Raw genomic sequence first — 15,204 nt, 5'->3', positions numbered from 1 at the left:
CTGAGCTAATTAAGTGGTGTTTTCTCTCTGAATTGTCTAATTGTTGCAGGAAGAGAGACACAGACGTGGTGTCTGGGGGAGCATGTGATGGTGCGTAGTGACATTATGTGGGAAAAACGCCTGGACTTTAAAACTCCAGAATGGAGATGTTGATCAGCTGCCATTAGGGTAGCTGGGAGTCTGAAAAGGGAATAATATCATGAGCCCATTAAATATGGGTTTGATACTTCTTGCCCTCTTAATTCCTACCAGACTTGTGACAAATGACATGTTTTAGATTGAAATTTGTTTTAGGGCTTCAGTAAATTAACATGGGCCCTGTGAGTTCAGCCTGCTCTGATGGAACAGTGAATGGAGTTTTTGTTGTATTATTGAATCAGGTGAGGAAAGGGCTGTGAGAGTAGAAAAAAATGAAATCCAAGCAGGTGGGATGTCATGAGATAGAAACAAAGTGCTGGTGAAAGATATTTTGCTGTTCACAGTGGAGATTTGCCTGGATATATCATAATACCCCACGTGGAATAAAAGGCTCTGACTTCCTAAATCCAGCCTGCAGTGCTGGGGATCAGTTTCCTTAGCCATTCTGCAGTGGATAGAGTGTACTTTCACCTCACATGTGGAATTCATTACAATTTACTCTTAAGATTTGTGTAATCACCATTAATATAAACAGCTGCTTTGTTTTTAATGAATGTTTGATGAGCTCCCGTGAGCTCCAGCCCGGCAGTGTTTGCAGCCAGGAAACCAAATCAGCACATGGCAACTGCTTCAGCTTTTGGGCTGCTGGAGCAGGAGTTCTGCCCAGCCCTGGAGTGGGATTAGACATCCAGAGTGAGGGATCAAACACTGTTTGTGTGTGGGGGGTTGCTCCAAGCCTGGTCTGCAGTGGCTTTTCTAAATTAAAAGAAGGAGAAAAATATTCTTCTTGGCTGGATATTGTTTTCAGGGTTTTTTCAGTAATTCCTTGTTCCTTGTCTTTGGGTGAGCTGTTCCCTCTTAGGGGCTGGGGGATATGATCTATGGTACAAGCTGCACATTTCTGAGCTGGTTTTGAGGAGGGATCACACAGGATTTCTGTTCATCTCTATTAACCAGGTTTACTGGGAGATGTGAACGTGGAGGAGACTCCAGGCCCTTTTCTGAGCTCCTGCATGTGGTGCAGGTTTTAAGACAGATCTTGAGATCAGCAAGAGGCGATTTTGGGAGATAACTTTGTCACCTGTTTGCTTACATTGACAAAGATACTATAAAGTTCAGACTCACAGACTCACATTAACTCCCTGACAGGCCCCTGAGGCTTGCAGGTGTTTTGAGCCCAGAACAGATCCCTGGGTTTTGTTTTGCTGATTCCAGGGGACTGGAGATTGAGATCAGGATATGTAGAGATAAGAGATAACACACACACACACATATAAACATATATATGTCTGGGGTTTATCTGTATGTGTATAGAAACCACAAAAATAACTTCTCTTTCTGTGGGAGAAGAGTTTGCTGATATTTAGCCCTAAATCCTGTAAGGTAGTTGATTTCTCTTCTCTCTCAGTAGGGAATGAAGTGAAGCACAGTTAAGACCATTATAAATGTCCTTTTCAAGCTTTCCTTGGATAAAGAAAACCTTCCTTTGAGCCCTGTGCAAGCCAGGCTGCCCTTTCCAATTTGAAATATTTTCTTTTGGACCAGGAGAAATTGTCCTTTCCCGTGGTCACAGCACCATCCAGTTGGGTGACATGTGGCATTTACACAGATGGGGTGCATTCTCTTGGTTTAGTGTATAAGTTACCAGCAAAAAAAAGCTGATCGAGTTTCAGGAAGGAGTTAAGTGTAATCCAACCCTTTCTACATGGAGCCATCCACATGCCTATCCCAGGCCATGTCAAACATAGCATGGAATCAACACTGAGAGCTGTGAACAGCAGGCTGGGAAGGACAGTGTGGCCCAGCTGCAGCTGCACACCCCATATTGCTCGTTAAAGCTTTATAATTTAGTGGCTTGCAGAAATCTTGGTCCTTAGGAGAGCTGCAGTGGGAATTGTTAACTCCAGGAGCAGCCCCATCGGTGGTGGGTGTTTCCATAGGGAGGTACAGAGGAGAAGGAGAAACAAAGGTGGTTGGAAATGGATGTTCCACGTGTGAGTGACCTTGGAAGCTGTGGGGATATGCAGGCAGAAGAGGGGCAGGGGTGTGGTGTCAGGGAGCAGATTTATTCTGGACTCTGCCTGGCTATAATTAGCGCCAGGCCAGGGTTGTGAGTGGCTGTGGCATCCAGGCTGTGCCCAGTGCTGCGGGGAAGGAGTTGGTGGCATTGTGTGCCACGTGCTGTGGGAACAGCTGGAGAGCTGGGATATTCCGCCTCCTGGGGGCTGGGAGAGAGGGGGGGCAGCAGAATTGGGGTGCCTTTAATGCCATAGCTCTGATGCTTTGGAAAGGAGGAGGAGGATTTAACATTCAGGACAGGTTTTCAGTTCTATGACATCCCTTTTCTCCTTGAAGAGCAGATAGGCCTAGCTCATAGCCTGGATCCCAACCTGATCCACAGCCTGGATCCCAGTCTGATCCTGAGCCTGGGTCCCATCCTGATCCACAGCCTGTTTCCCAGCCTTGTTCCCAGCTCAGGGGGGTTGCACTCAGAGTGCTTTGCTCTTTTCTCTTTTTTCCTAGCATAAATGTCTCAACATGAATGATTTTCCCAGTGAATTAATTATTGCAGGAACATTTTCCTGGTGAGAGTAGGGAAGAGAGTCCATTGTGCAGCACTGATGTCCCATTGTGTGTCCTTGTATTTCAGAGCGGGAATGCTTTTGCCAGCACGTGCTAAATCTTCTCCTGGGAGTCTGAAGGGAGTGTTTATAATCCTGTTTATTTATCTGTGAGATCCCCATAACCCCCGGGGATGGTGTTCCCTGCTTAGGCTCAGTGTGCACCTCTATTTTTCCCCTCTTCCACAGCGTATTCCAAAGGCTAATTTGATGAATGAACGCGCCTCTGGGATCTGTTTCCATTCAGGCTCTTTTGAGGCTGTTCTGAGCCTCCTGCAGTGCCGCCACTCCCAGGAAAAGGGTGATTGTGAGGCCGTTTAAGTGTAACTGAGAACTGAGAGTGTCTGAGGCATTGAGATTGATGCCTGCCTTGGCTAGGGGCTTTGAAGTGCGAAGTGGCTGAGCTCGCTGAGTGCTTGTTTTATTTAGAACACGGCTGCGGCTTCCATCCCAGGGAAAACGTCTATTACTGCTTTTATTGTGTCCATAAATCTTATGCAGAAAATTCATTGTTGCTTTTTGCAAACGCTGGTTCCCCTAATCAGCATTTCCAGGGCTGGTAAATCTTACAGGGAGCTCGGGCTGATCCTGTTACTACTTCATGTTTGATTTGTAGATGTCTTAGTTCCAGTCTGAATCTCTCTTTAGTGGAGAAAGGAGTTTGGAGAGTGAGGTTGGGAGGAATGGCTGACCCACAGTTACAGGCAGTGTTTGCACAGGCTGGGGCAGTCAAAGCTCTGCTGCTGGGGGAAGTGGCAGGGTTTGTTAGAAATTGCTCCCAAAGTGATGTACGAGAAAAAATTATTTGCAGAACTTTTACATCCAGGTTTTCTGACAAAGCAGTTGGTTGCAGGTGGCTCCTTATGCAGAATGTGAACAAACCAAAGCTTTCATTCCTCACAAAAAAACCGAACAAACAAATAAAAATTAAAATTGGATATTGAAGGTGTGAATAATGGAACAGACAAATCTGCAGGAGGCTAATGCTGAGTTTGTCCTGTTGCATCAGTTCAATGCTGATGAGCTGAGCTCCTCCCAGTACTATTTTTCAGCATCTCGCAAAATCATGCATCTCATATTCATTTTCCTGGTATTTTGAGAACCATGATTCCTACAGAGGAATGTCTTGAGGCTCTTCCACCTATATTCAGTTTTACTACAATTTAGTTGATAATTATTTCTAAAACCTGTTAAAGTTTGGCCTTCTCAAGCACTTCGGTGCCAAATTCACAATTGTAAATTTACATTCCTTTTAATTCCAGGTACAAGATGATCTCAGAATTCACCTGGCCCAACCATGACCTCCCCTCAGACAAGGATGCTGTGAAGAAGCTCATTGAGTGCCATGGCTTCCAGCACGACGTGGCCTACGGCAAGACCAAGCTCTTCATCCGCACGCCGCGGACTCTGTTCACCCTGGAGGAGCTGCACGCCAAGATGCTCGTCAGGATTGTCCTCTTCCTGCAGAAGGTAAAGCCTCCACTGCCTTGAAAACTCAGCTCAAGTTCCTTGAACCACCCTTGCTCTCGCTTCTGGCTCTGTTGCTGCACAGATTCCAGAATGCTGCAGTTTGGTTTTTACAGAGCTCTTCCCGTGGTGTTCTCTGTAGCTTTGGTGTGATGGGAGCTTGCCATGAGCTGTAGCACCTAAAAAGTTGTTCATCATTGTTTAAAAACTGTCTCTTTTTGCAGTGGAAAGAGGATGCCTGGGAGCATTTTATGGCTGAAATGTAGAATCCCAGAATCCCAGGCTGGTTTGGGTTAAGAGGGACCTTAAAGACAGTCCCACCCAGCCCTGGCTCAGGGTGCCCAGAGAAGCTGTGGCTGCCCCTGGATCCCTGGAAGTGTCCCAGGCCAGGGATTTGGAGGACCGTGGGATAGTGGGAGGTGTTCCTGTCCATATCAGGGGGTGGAATGGAGTGACCTTTAAAGTCCCTTCCAACCCAAACCATCATGTGATTCCCTGGTTTCAGTGCTTGCTGAAAACTCTGTTTGTACAATTGAGGTCTGTCTGGCAAAGAGTAGAAGTGGTGGGGCTGACTTTGTTCTAACGGGGATTGTGGATTAGTTCAAGACTTTTAGAAACAAAGTTCTTCAAATGCGTATCTTCTGTGAAATTCTCGGAACTTGGGAAAGAGCAGAACCTCTGAACTCATTCTTGCCCCTCACAAATAGAAACTGCTGACAGATGGGTGTAAAAACCTGACAGAGCCAAAGCTCTGCTCTAAAGCTCTGCAGGGAACACAGCTTTGCACAAACTCTCCAAACCTGATAGACTGAATCATTCCTAGGAAAGAGTCAGAGCCTGAAGGAGAAGTTCCCCCATGGAAGCCCTGATAGTTCTGTGGAACACTCACATTTTTGGTGTCTGCAGTGCAGTGGATGTGATTCCCTTCCTGGAAAGCCAACCAGTTTGACCAGTATGGAAGCAGAAAGGATCACGTCCAGGGTTGGTCTCTTGGTACTTGTTGTGCTGAATGGTCTGTGTTTAGTGGGGAATTCTGCACCTTTTCTGTGCAGTGAGTTTCTCTGGAAAGGCCAAGCTCAGGCTGTGGAGGATGCAGGCCCTGCCTGACTCTGAGCTTTGTGGTTCAGAGTTTTCTTCCCTGTTCTGAGCCTGTCCTGCTGCTGAGCTTCCTTGGACTACTCAACATCATCTCCCAGCTTCCTTCCCTGGAAAGAGCAGCACTTTTCCAGAAGCTCTGTCTGCCTTATTCTCTTGGGATTGCCTGGGGCTGATCTGTGGTGCCCCTCACAGCCCAGGAGGTGTTCCTGGATCCTCAGCTGTGCTTCCCCCGTGCTCATCGGGGTTTCCTGGGAGGAATTCCCTGCCTGGAGCCGCTTTGGTGTTTCAGGGAGGTCACTGGGCCGTGGCTCTAACCCAGAGTCTCTTTCTTCCCGAAGTGGAATGGGGTGAGCTAATGAGCTCCTTGTGGAATAAAGCTGCAGGGGGAACTCCTTGTTCTCAAGTGACTCCAGCTTTCCTATTAAACCACAGAGGAATTGAGGGGTGACCTTCTTGCAAATTGCAAGGTGCAGCTACTGGGGAGTAATTTAAGAGCCCCAGGCTTTGTGGCTGTGGGAGCAGATCATGGCTCAGTGAGCTCCAAGCTCCTCCTTCAGATAAATCCAGGGAGAGGCACAATTTTAGCACCAACTTGGCAGTTTTGTGAGTTTGCTGCCAACTCCAGAATTACACAGTCTGGGCTGGAATCTGGACTGGGCTCAACCTCAAAGAGAGCAGGGCAAAGGATTTTTTGCTCCTGTAAGGTAAATACCAGGTAAATACCTGGAAGGTAAATTTTTTGCTCCTGGAAGGTAAATGCTTAGGAGTAATGGATCAACTTCCTGGTTCCATGAGGGGTTTTGCTGCAATGGTTTTGTGTGGCATCAGGTGTAGAATAACTGTGGTGCTTCTGGGGGTTTCCTTGTTGCCACAGTCGGCAAAAGTGATGGAAATTAAGATGCTGGTACACGTTGTGCTGTGGATTCACAAACTTCTGTGCCCTGTGTTCTGCTCTCCCTGAGGTGGAGAGGGACCAACAAGAGTCTGCATAGAGGATTGAAGTAGGACAGGGAGGCATCTTCTTGTTATTTCTCTGTGAGAAATCTCCAGGGAGGTTCTGACTTAGCTCATAAAGGATTTGTGGGGAAAAGCCAAACTCCTTCCCCAGTGCTCAAGCTACTGAGGACTCTGGAGAAATCTGGATGTCCTTTCCTGTAGCTGAACCCTCTCTGCTTGCACTCACTGGATGTTCTTCAGCCAGGCTCTCAGATGCTGGCAAGTAGATGCAGAGCAGCTTTTCAGAGTCCTGGAACTTGCAGCTAAACCAAGAAACACTTAATGAATCATTAAATGCTTGTTAATCAGCTAAAGAGTAGCTGTTGGGCTGATGTAGGTGTGGATTAGATACCTTGTACAGTGTCACATCTACCTGGAAAAAGCTAGACTTTGTCTCGATTTTCAGTATTTCTTTTGTTTCATATTAACTCTGCTCCCAGCCCTGTCTGGGATCCCTCCCTGCTCTGCTGCCGGCAGGTGGGGCCGCTGAAGTCGGGCAGTGCTGGAGAGGGAACAGTCAATAATCACAGATCAAACCAGAGGAGGGATCTGATGAGACCTTCTCTGAGCTCTGAAAGCATAAAGGCAATTTTGCTTGTCATTTCTGTTCTCAACTTGCTTTCAATTGTTCATTAAAAACTCACAGGGAAATTTAAGTTTTCCTCTTTTTTCCTTCCTGTAGTTTTGCCTGTGAGCATCAAAGGCTGAGGGAGGCAAACTGTGAGCACGTCTAGAATGATTTGATTTTCTTTTAAATAATTGAGGCTTCTGTTGCATTGGAGTTCCTCACATTTGAATTTAGAAAAAGGGAAAGACGAGAGGGGATGAAATGTGGTGTTGTGACAACGGCACTTGTGTGACACAAGCTGAGGCAGATGTGAGGAGCAGCCTTAGAGCAGCTGATCCCAGCCTGGGGCCCAGGGGTGTTTTCCTTCTGCCCAGGAATGAGTGCAAGTGAAAGAATCCACATTTAGCAGCTCTGTTTCTAATGATGTGTATTCTGTGGCTTATTGCTCTCCTGCAAATCACCAGGCTTTCCAGAAGGGATCAGTAATTATCTGGAGAGCATCATCATCCCAGTGACCCTTAACCCTCCAAACACTGCTGCTGCCTTTCTGTGTTGGTGCTTATGAGTTTGGTTAAATTGAATTAAAACTGACTCTGAGTTTAAATAGACCATTTTACTTTCTTTTGTTCCACATCTCCTGGATGTCTTCACCTTTAGATTTATCTTCCACGCTTCTTTTTTTTTCCATGGTAAAATGTCAGTGAGATTCCAGGCTGTAATTTTCCTTCTGCCCCAACGCAGGCAGTGAGCAGATGTGATGTGATTTAACCGTGGCAACTTGCTGGCTCCAGGAGAATTCAGCAAGTGAGAGCTGTGTCCAGTGTCACAAACCCCATATGGCAGCAGGGATGTCACACCAAAGGGACACTTCAGAAGCCCCAGCTGAGACTGTCACTGCTTCATGTGATGCTTTAGGGTTTATTTGCTGTACCTGTGCTCCTGCCAGCTCTGTGATTGTCACCCTGAATGCAAGTGGAGCAGCTCTAATGTTAATCATGCAAATAAAAAATAAAAAAAACCCCAAGCTGCCACGAAGCTCTGCTGCTTTTGCTGCCCTTGGAAAAGCTCCCACAGGCTCATTAGCTGTGCAAAGCAGAGCTTTGTTCGGGGAAGAAAGCCCGGGCAGCCGGCACGTGCAGGCTCTGCAGATGATGGCTCCTGTCACTATAATTTACTGCACTATTTCGGTGTCATTTTATCAGGCCGGCGCAGCTGCATATGGAAATCGCTCCTGAAATCTTCCTGCCTGGCACGGAGGCAGCAGGAATGTCCTTGAGTGCAGCCCAGCCCCTCCTGGGCCACAGCCCGGCAGCGGGGAGAGCCCGGGGGCAGCGGGGCTGGAAGGGGCAGTGCCAACCCTGGGATGTGCCCTGGGCATCCCAAGGTGTCCCTGGGCATCCCGAGGTGTCCCTGGGCATCCCGGCATGTCCGTGGAGCCCGGCTGGGCTCTGCAGAGGCTCGGGAGCTGCCATCACCATGGCAACATTCCCCCAACCCGCGGGGAGAGCAGCGCAGAGCCACGGCTGACGTGTGACCATCCCGTGTCACCATCCCGTGTCACCATTCCGTGTCACCATCCCGTGTTTCACCTTCCCTTCCTGCTCCAGCCCCACAAGCCCCAGGAGCTCGGGAAGCAGGGAAGCCTCAGCTACACAGAGAAGCTTCTCCATGGGCACAGGAGGTGTTTCCTGCCAGGTTAAGGAAGGGCAGGAGCAATCCAGTGGGGGCTTGGGCCAGTGACCCAAATAAGAGGGATGCAGTGGATTTCCCTCAGGCGTTGTCTGTCCTGAGGGAATGTTGTGAATGCTGACTATCAGCGGGAGCAGCTCTATAATGACATGTGGATTTGTATCCTGAGCCCAGGCTTTGATCTGGAAGGGAGGAGCTGTGACAGGAGATGCTGAGGCTCCTTCCCGAGGAGCAGGGGGTGGGAGCTGCCAGGACCAGGTGGAGGGAAGCAGGAAGAGCTGGCTCTGTCCCCTGTTCTGGCACCGACTGGTCCCACAGCTCCTCCCATGCTGCTCTCCTTCCCTGGGCTAGGAACACCCCTGGCTGCTTCCAGTGGGTGCACTGAGGCAAAAAATCCACCATGCCCACCCCAAAAAATGCCAAAGCATTTTAAAAATGCTTAACCTCTTACTGAAAAACCAAAAGAGAAGAGGGAATTTTCTGCCGATTTAGCCCCACAACAGCTCAGCTGCCTTCAGAGGAATGGTCATACTGGTGAGAAATGGGGACTTTTCCGTGGGGGAAAAGCAGGCGAGTTGGATGCTGCCCTTTCAGTAGCAGGTGCTTGTAGACACCTGGATACCTTCTTGTCCCTCTCCTGCTCCAGGAAATGCTGTGTAAACAGGCTGTAACCTCAGTAAGTATGAATATCCATTATTGTTGAGCAGTTTTACATCACTGTGTAAAATATGGTCCAGCAGAGGATGGAGAGCAGGAAAGCAGCCTGTTCCAGGGTCTGCTGTCCCAGCCTGGGGACCTGGAGCTTCATGGCTGTTGGAGTCACCTTAAAGCTTTATTTGTTATGCCCAATGCATGTGGGGAAGAACAAAACACAAAGAAAACCCTAAACTCTTCCCTGAGCCTATTGCCAGCATCAGAGAGAATGTTTTTGCTCTGATGAGTTGGTTAAACAAACCTTTGGTGGCTCTGCTCTTGTAAATCATTTCAGGTTCTGTCTCTGCCTTTCACAGGTGGAGAGGATTTTTTTTCTATGCTCATCCATGTGTACCACAGACCAATTGGGAAGAGCAGATTCAGCCATTGCTGCTGGTGCTTCCACATTGTTTTCAGGGGAGGGAGTGAGCTTTTGTTGTGCCTGAGCTTTCCACCTTTTCAAAGGTTCTGATCTGCTGCACCTCGAGGTGTCCTTAAGCCTTGTTTGAACTGTGACAGAGCTGCCATTGTGGGCTAAATAAGGGCAAAAAGCACAAACAGGGGTCAGTGACCTGAACTTGGGAAAGATCTGAATTCCAGGGATTAGCAAAAATACCAAGGTCACAAGAGGGGGACCTGTAACAAGAGAATTGCTGCATGGATCTTCATTCCCGACAGGAGACTTTGGGGTAAATCGCAGCCCCTGGAGGGAGTTCATCACTTGTGCTGGTTGTGGGGCTCTGGGGCAAAAATAAGTGTACAGTACTTGATCTGTGTTTGCTGAAGGGTTCCTGGGTACGTGACCCACCTGGACATGTTCCTGTGTCACCTGCTCCAGGTGACCTGCTTTGGCAGAGGTTTGAACTGGGTGATCTCCAGAGGGCCTTTCCAACCCCAACTGCTCTGTCATTCCATGGGTTTTGTGTATTTTCCCCCATGACTCAACCTGCTGTCCCCAGCAGCAGAGTGTGTCTCACTGGTGTTTGTGTCACATTTTCCAGGGCTTTGCATGGTTGGTTTTGCTGTATTTGCATTGTTCTGGAAAGGCTCTCACCAGAGCAGGGCTGGCACAGCTCTAGGGATGGAGCTGAATCCTCAATAGATGTAGGGGTTTTCCCTCAATAGATGTGGGGTTTGGTTTTCTCCCTCAATAAATGTGGGGTTTGGTTTTCATCCTCAATAGATGTAAGGTTTCTTTTTCCCCTCAAGAGATGCAGGGTTTTTCCCTCATTAGATGTAGGGTTTGGGTTTTTTCCCTCAATAGATGTAGGGTTTGTTTTTTCTACCTCAATAGATGTTTTGTTTGGTTTTTTTCCCTCAGTAGATATAGGATTTTTTCCTTCAATAGAAATAGGGTTTTGGTTTTTTCCCTCAGTAGATGTAGGGGTTTTCCGTCAACAGATGGAGGGATTGTGTCTTTCCCTAAATTGGTGTAGGGTTTTCCCCTCAATAGCTGTAGGGGTTTTCCCTCAATAGATCAGAGCTTTTCCCTCAGTACATGCAGGTTTTAGGCTGCTGCAGTTGCTGTAGGTCCATGGGCACCATAGCTGTGTCTCCAAGAGTGACAGCCAGGCCATGCCTCGGGAGCACAGCAGCAGGGCCAGGGTGCACCATCTCTCCTGAACACTTCCCCAGTCCCACTGGATATTTGGATTTGGGATGGCAGGAGCTGGGAGTGGGTTTTTCCATCCAATAACACCTGCTGGATTTTGCTTCCATGACATCACGGCACGTCCCACCAGGTTTTAGGTTTTGCAGCCTCTTTTGGCAAACTTCCCTGGGCACTGCAGGGACAGAACTGGCTGTGTCTGGGTCCCTGCAGGACCTGCTCAGTCCTGCACCAGCACAGCAGGATTTCACCCAGCACTGGGAGAGGAAAGCTGGAGAGGCACTTCCAGCTTCATGTCTGCTGTTCGGCTGGAAAGGGATTTTTTGCAAGGGCAGGGAGTGACAGGACAAGAGGGGAGGGCTTTGAGCTGAAAGGGTAGATTTAGACTGGACATTAGGAGGAAATTCCTCCCTGTGAAGCCCTGGCTCAGACTGCCCAGAGAAGCTGTGGCTGCCCCTGATCCCTGGATTTGTCCAAGGCCAGGCTGGACAGGGCTTGGAGCAGCCTGGGATAGTGGAAGGTGTCCCTGTCATGGCAGGGGTGGCACTGGATGGGCTTTAAGGTCCCTTCTAACACAAACCATCCTGTGATTCTGTAACTCTGGACATCAGTCACATCCCCTCTCAGTCCTCTCTTCCCAAGAGAAGTGTCCCAGGTAATTGAATTTCTGTAGGTTTGGAGTTTTTTCTGTGCTTCTGGTTGTCCTTGCAGCCTTTACCAGCAATAAACCCTGGAGATGATGAAATGTATGGTTGACTTGTAGTTCAATATCTTCAACATGAAAAACTCTACCTTGAATTTTCAAGGGATGAGAGAAGGTTCCTGCCCCCTTCTGATGGCAGCAGCTTTATTCTGGTGACTGGAAACTTCTCTGCTTCCCTGATGCAAGACTTTTGGCAGTTCCCATAATCTGTTGATATAAAGTTGTCTCCTCTTTCCTCACCACATTTTCCTTCCCTGGCAGGGGAATGGGCACCGCCTGAGGCTGCCAAAGCTCAGGAGGGTTTGGACAGCACTGCCAGGGATGCACAGGGTGGCATTGTTGGGGTGTCTATGCAGGGCCAGGGGTTGGACTGGATGATCCCTGTGGGTCCCTCCAGCTCAGGAGATCCTGTGCTTCCTGGTGTTGCCAGAGGCAGGAAATCATGCAGGGTGCAGTCAGGATGGAGTAACAGGGTGCCCTGTCAGACCACAAAGGGCACCCATGGACCAGCAGCTCCGTGCAGGAGGTGGTTGGGAGCTTTCCCAAGGCTTGGGGTCTCATCCCTGTCGCAGAGCACAGGGCTGAGCCACAGAAGGAGCTGCAGGAGGAACCTGGAGCTGAAATGTGGCTGCATCCCACACCTAGGAGCTGCTGACCCACGGCTCCTTTGGTGATCTTGTGTTCATTATTGGACTCACTCTTGTTAGTGCCAGCTAATTAATCTCGGAGTGGGACCTTTCTCCCTTTCCCAGCCTTTGCAATATTGTTGCTATTAAGCCAAGCAATAGAATGAGCACTGTTCAGCTGACTCATGTGAAAAGAGAGAACAGCTCTTGGGAAATGAAGCAGCTCTTCCCCCTCGCTGCTCTCTGAGGTGATCTGGGAGAACGGAGAGCCTTTGATTTAAATCCTTTGCCTCAAATGTTTATGGGATCTGAATTTACCCAAACTGGGAAAAGGCAGATCACAAGCTGGGGGCTGTGAGTGGGGTCTGAGGCACTCCATCACCCCCTGCTCTGGAGGAGGTGACCCTTAGGAGCACTTGGGACTGGGATCACTGCAGATGGGAGCGTTTCTCCAAAGCCCCGTGGCTGCTGCGCGTGCAGCTCCTCTGCACTGCCACGTAAATATTTAATAACCCTGCCCGTGTGAGAGCCTCCAGAGCTGAGCAGGGAGCTTCATCCTGCCTGAATTATGGGGTTTGTTTGATTCTCTCCAGTTGGGCTGCCTGGAGGGCAACCCATGGGCTGAGGCACATGGAATATTGATCATGGAGCGGTTGGGGCTGGAAGGAAGGGTGGTGGGAGGAGGTGTTTGTGGTGCAGCTGGAATGGAGGAGTTTTCCAAGGTTTGTTTCTTTGCAGAACTGCTCCAAAATACAACTCTGGGGTTTAATTTAGCCATGCTGGGTTTGTTTGCTGAACCCTGGGCATTTGTTTGCTCGCTCATGTATTTGGATTGGGAGCTGTGTGGGTATTCTTCTGCGCTTGCAGGGATTGCAGCATCTAGGTCAAATCTAGATTATCCCTTTTTCCATGGAAGATCTACAGGCGAGGCGATCCCAGCATCCTGGGCCCACCCTGGCTGCTCTGCTGGCTCTCCCTGTGCTCTGCAGGGCCCATTTCATTGTTTTCCTTTCCTTTCCTTCTTCCTTTTTTTTTTTCCTTTTTTTAATGGCACATTCAGAGCATGGAACAGCCTGCAGTCTGCAGACAAGGCTGTAATGCATAGATGGGTGTGGAGGATTTACGTTCTGCTGAGGTGATGGATGTGATCTGGGTGAGGTTTCTTTAATCTTAGAAACTCTTCTAGAAGCTCACAGAGGTTTTAAACTGAACCTATAGGTATGTTCAGATCTCCCCTGCCAATCATCTGAATTTTAATTTATTAAATTTTTATCAAAAAACACGTGAATTTAACATTCTTTAGGAAAGAAAAGGAAACAGTGCTTCCCCTGAGCTGGGATGTGACTCCTGCTTTGAGTGAATGCTCTACTTCTTTTGTGCAAATCCCAATTTTAGAAGCTGCCAAAGCAGCTGCTGCACTGGGAGTAGTGGGATTGTCCCTGGGATCGCTGCTGGGATCACTGAGCACCCAGGGCTGTGCAGAAGGATATCCATTGGTCTGGCGCTTTTCATGTCCCCAGGGGTCACTTCCACCTATGGGATGGCTTTAACTGAAGGAGTAAAAGGGGCTGCAGGAAAGCCATGGATGCCCCTGGATCCCTGGCAGTGTCCAAGGCCAGGTTGGACAGAGCTTGGAGCAACCTGGGACAGTGGGAGGTGTCCCTGGCCATGATGGCAGGGGGTTGGGATTGAGTGATCCTTAAGGTCCCTTCCAGCTAGGGCTTGGGATTCCATGGTTGATATTTCTATGAAATATCCCATTTAAAAGCCTGTGGAATTGGTAGAGGTCTCTGGAGAGTGAAGAAAGAACAGCAAGGAACTCCCTCACTGGGAGCAGCTGTAGAAATAAATACTCTTTGTCATGTTCAGGAGTTTCAACTGTGCTCAGACTTTGTTTTTCCAACATTTTCCTTTCTCTCTACCCCTCTCTACCCCTCTCCCAGCCCTTTAGTCCTGATTTCAATTGGCCTCTTAATTTTTCCTCCCCTGACCCTTAGGAGGACAAAGCATAGAGAAGGCAGAGGGGTTGAAAGAGGTGAGGAGAGCCCGTGGGTGGGAGCTGGATGGGGGGATGTTGTTTGGTTGGTTTGTTGTTTGGTTTATGGTGCTGTTTGGGTGTTTTTTTAAAGCCAAAAACCTCATTTTCTTTGCATTTTCGACATAATCATTATGTCTCTGCTCTTGAGTCCCTGATTTGCTCATGGGCCCCTTCCCTGCCTGCTCACATTGAGGAGCTAACAATGCTGCTGGTTATTCCTCTCCCCTGCCATGTCTCCTTGGGCTCTCCTTGTAGGGACAATCCATTCCATGTCCTGTCCCTCTGCTCCTGCTTGCTCCCTGACTGTGCTCTGATGGATGGCAGAATCGACTGCTTTGGAGTCTGCTCCCGAGGGGTCACTTGGAAAACTGTCATCACACAGGGTTTTTGGGAGCCATCGCATCCTCCGCCCCCTCCCTCGTGCCTTGCATGCATCTCCACCCCCTCATCCCTCTGGAACGCTGCCAGACCCTCCTGGTGTCCTCTGCCTGTGGTGCTTGGCTGGCAGTCGGTGGCTCTGTGTCTGCTGGTTGGGATTTGGGATCTGGGGAGGCAGATGGCTCTGGAGCTGCAGCTGAAGCCGTTCCAGCAATGTCACTCTGATTTCAAGCTCCTTCTGCCCTGTGGCTGATTTTTCCTGAAAGATAAAGGGACTTGGCCTCTTCGAGGCTGCTGCTCCTCTGTCTGCTTGGGTGGAGCTGGCTCAGGATTCAGGAGCTATCAGGGCAATCTGGGGAGGTCAGGCGAGGACAGGGTGATCTTCAGTCTCATCCCATGGGAAATCAGGTTAACCAGCAGGGAAAGCCACAGGAGGGGGGAAAGGGAAGTATGGATTTATTCCTGCCAGTGGGAGGGATGTCACAGGGCTCTGCCATCCCAGGCTGGTTTACCCTGGCCATAAAGATTTTCTAAATGCAAGTTCTGAAGCCCCCAGCTGGCTGGGATGTGGCTGGATTGA

The 15,204-nt window shown here is 49.0% G+C and overlaps 1 protein-coding gene across 1 annotated transcript in view; it reads left to right on the top strand.

Moving 5' to 3' along the window:
- The window catches only part of MYO1D (myosin ID), a 157,031-nt gene that overhangs the window by 65,776 nt on the left and 76,051 nt on the right, over window positions 1-15,204 (top strand). The window contains exon 16 of the mRNA XM_085083545.1: window positions 4,022-4,229. Within this exon, the coding sequence (XP_084939671.1) occupies window positions 4,022-4,229 (208 nt within the window). The remainder of the gene's footprint in view (window positions 1-4,021; window positions 4,230-15,204) is intronic.

Source organism: Lichenostomus cassidix, chromosome 27 (genome assembly GCF_008360975.1).
Source record: "Lichenostomus cassidix isolate B80296 chromosome 27, HeHo_3.0, whole genome shotgun sequence".
In the NCBI taxonomy this organism is placed as follows: domain Eukaryota; kingdom Metazoa; phylum Chordata; class Aves; order Passeriformes; family Meliphagidae; genus Lichenostomus; species Lichenostomus cassidix.
This window is presented reverse-complemented; position numbering and strand designations above follow the sequence as displayed.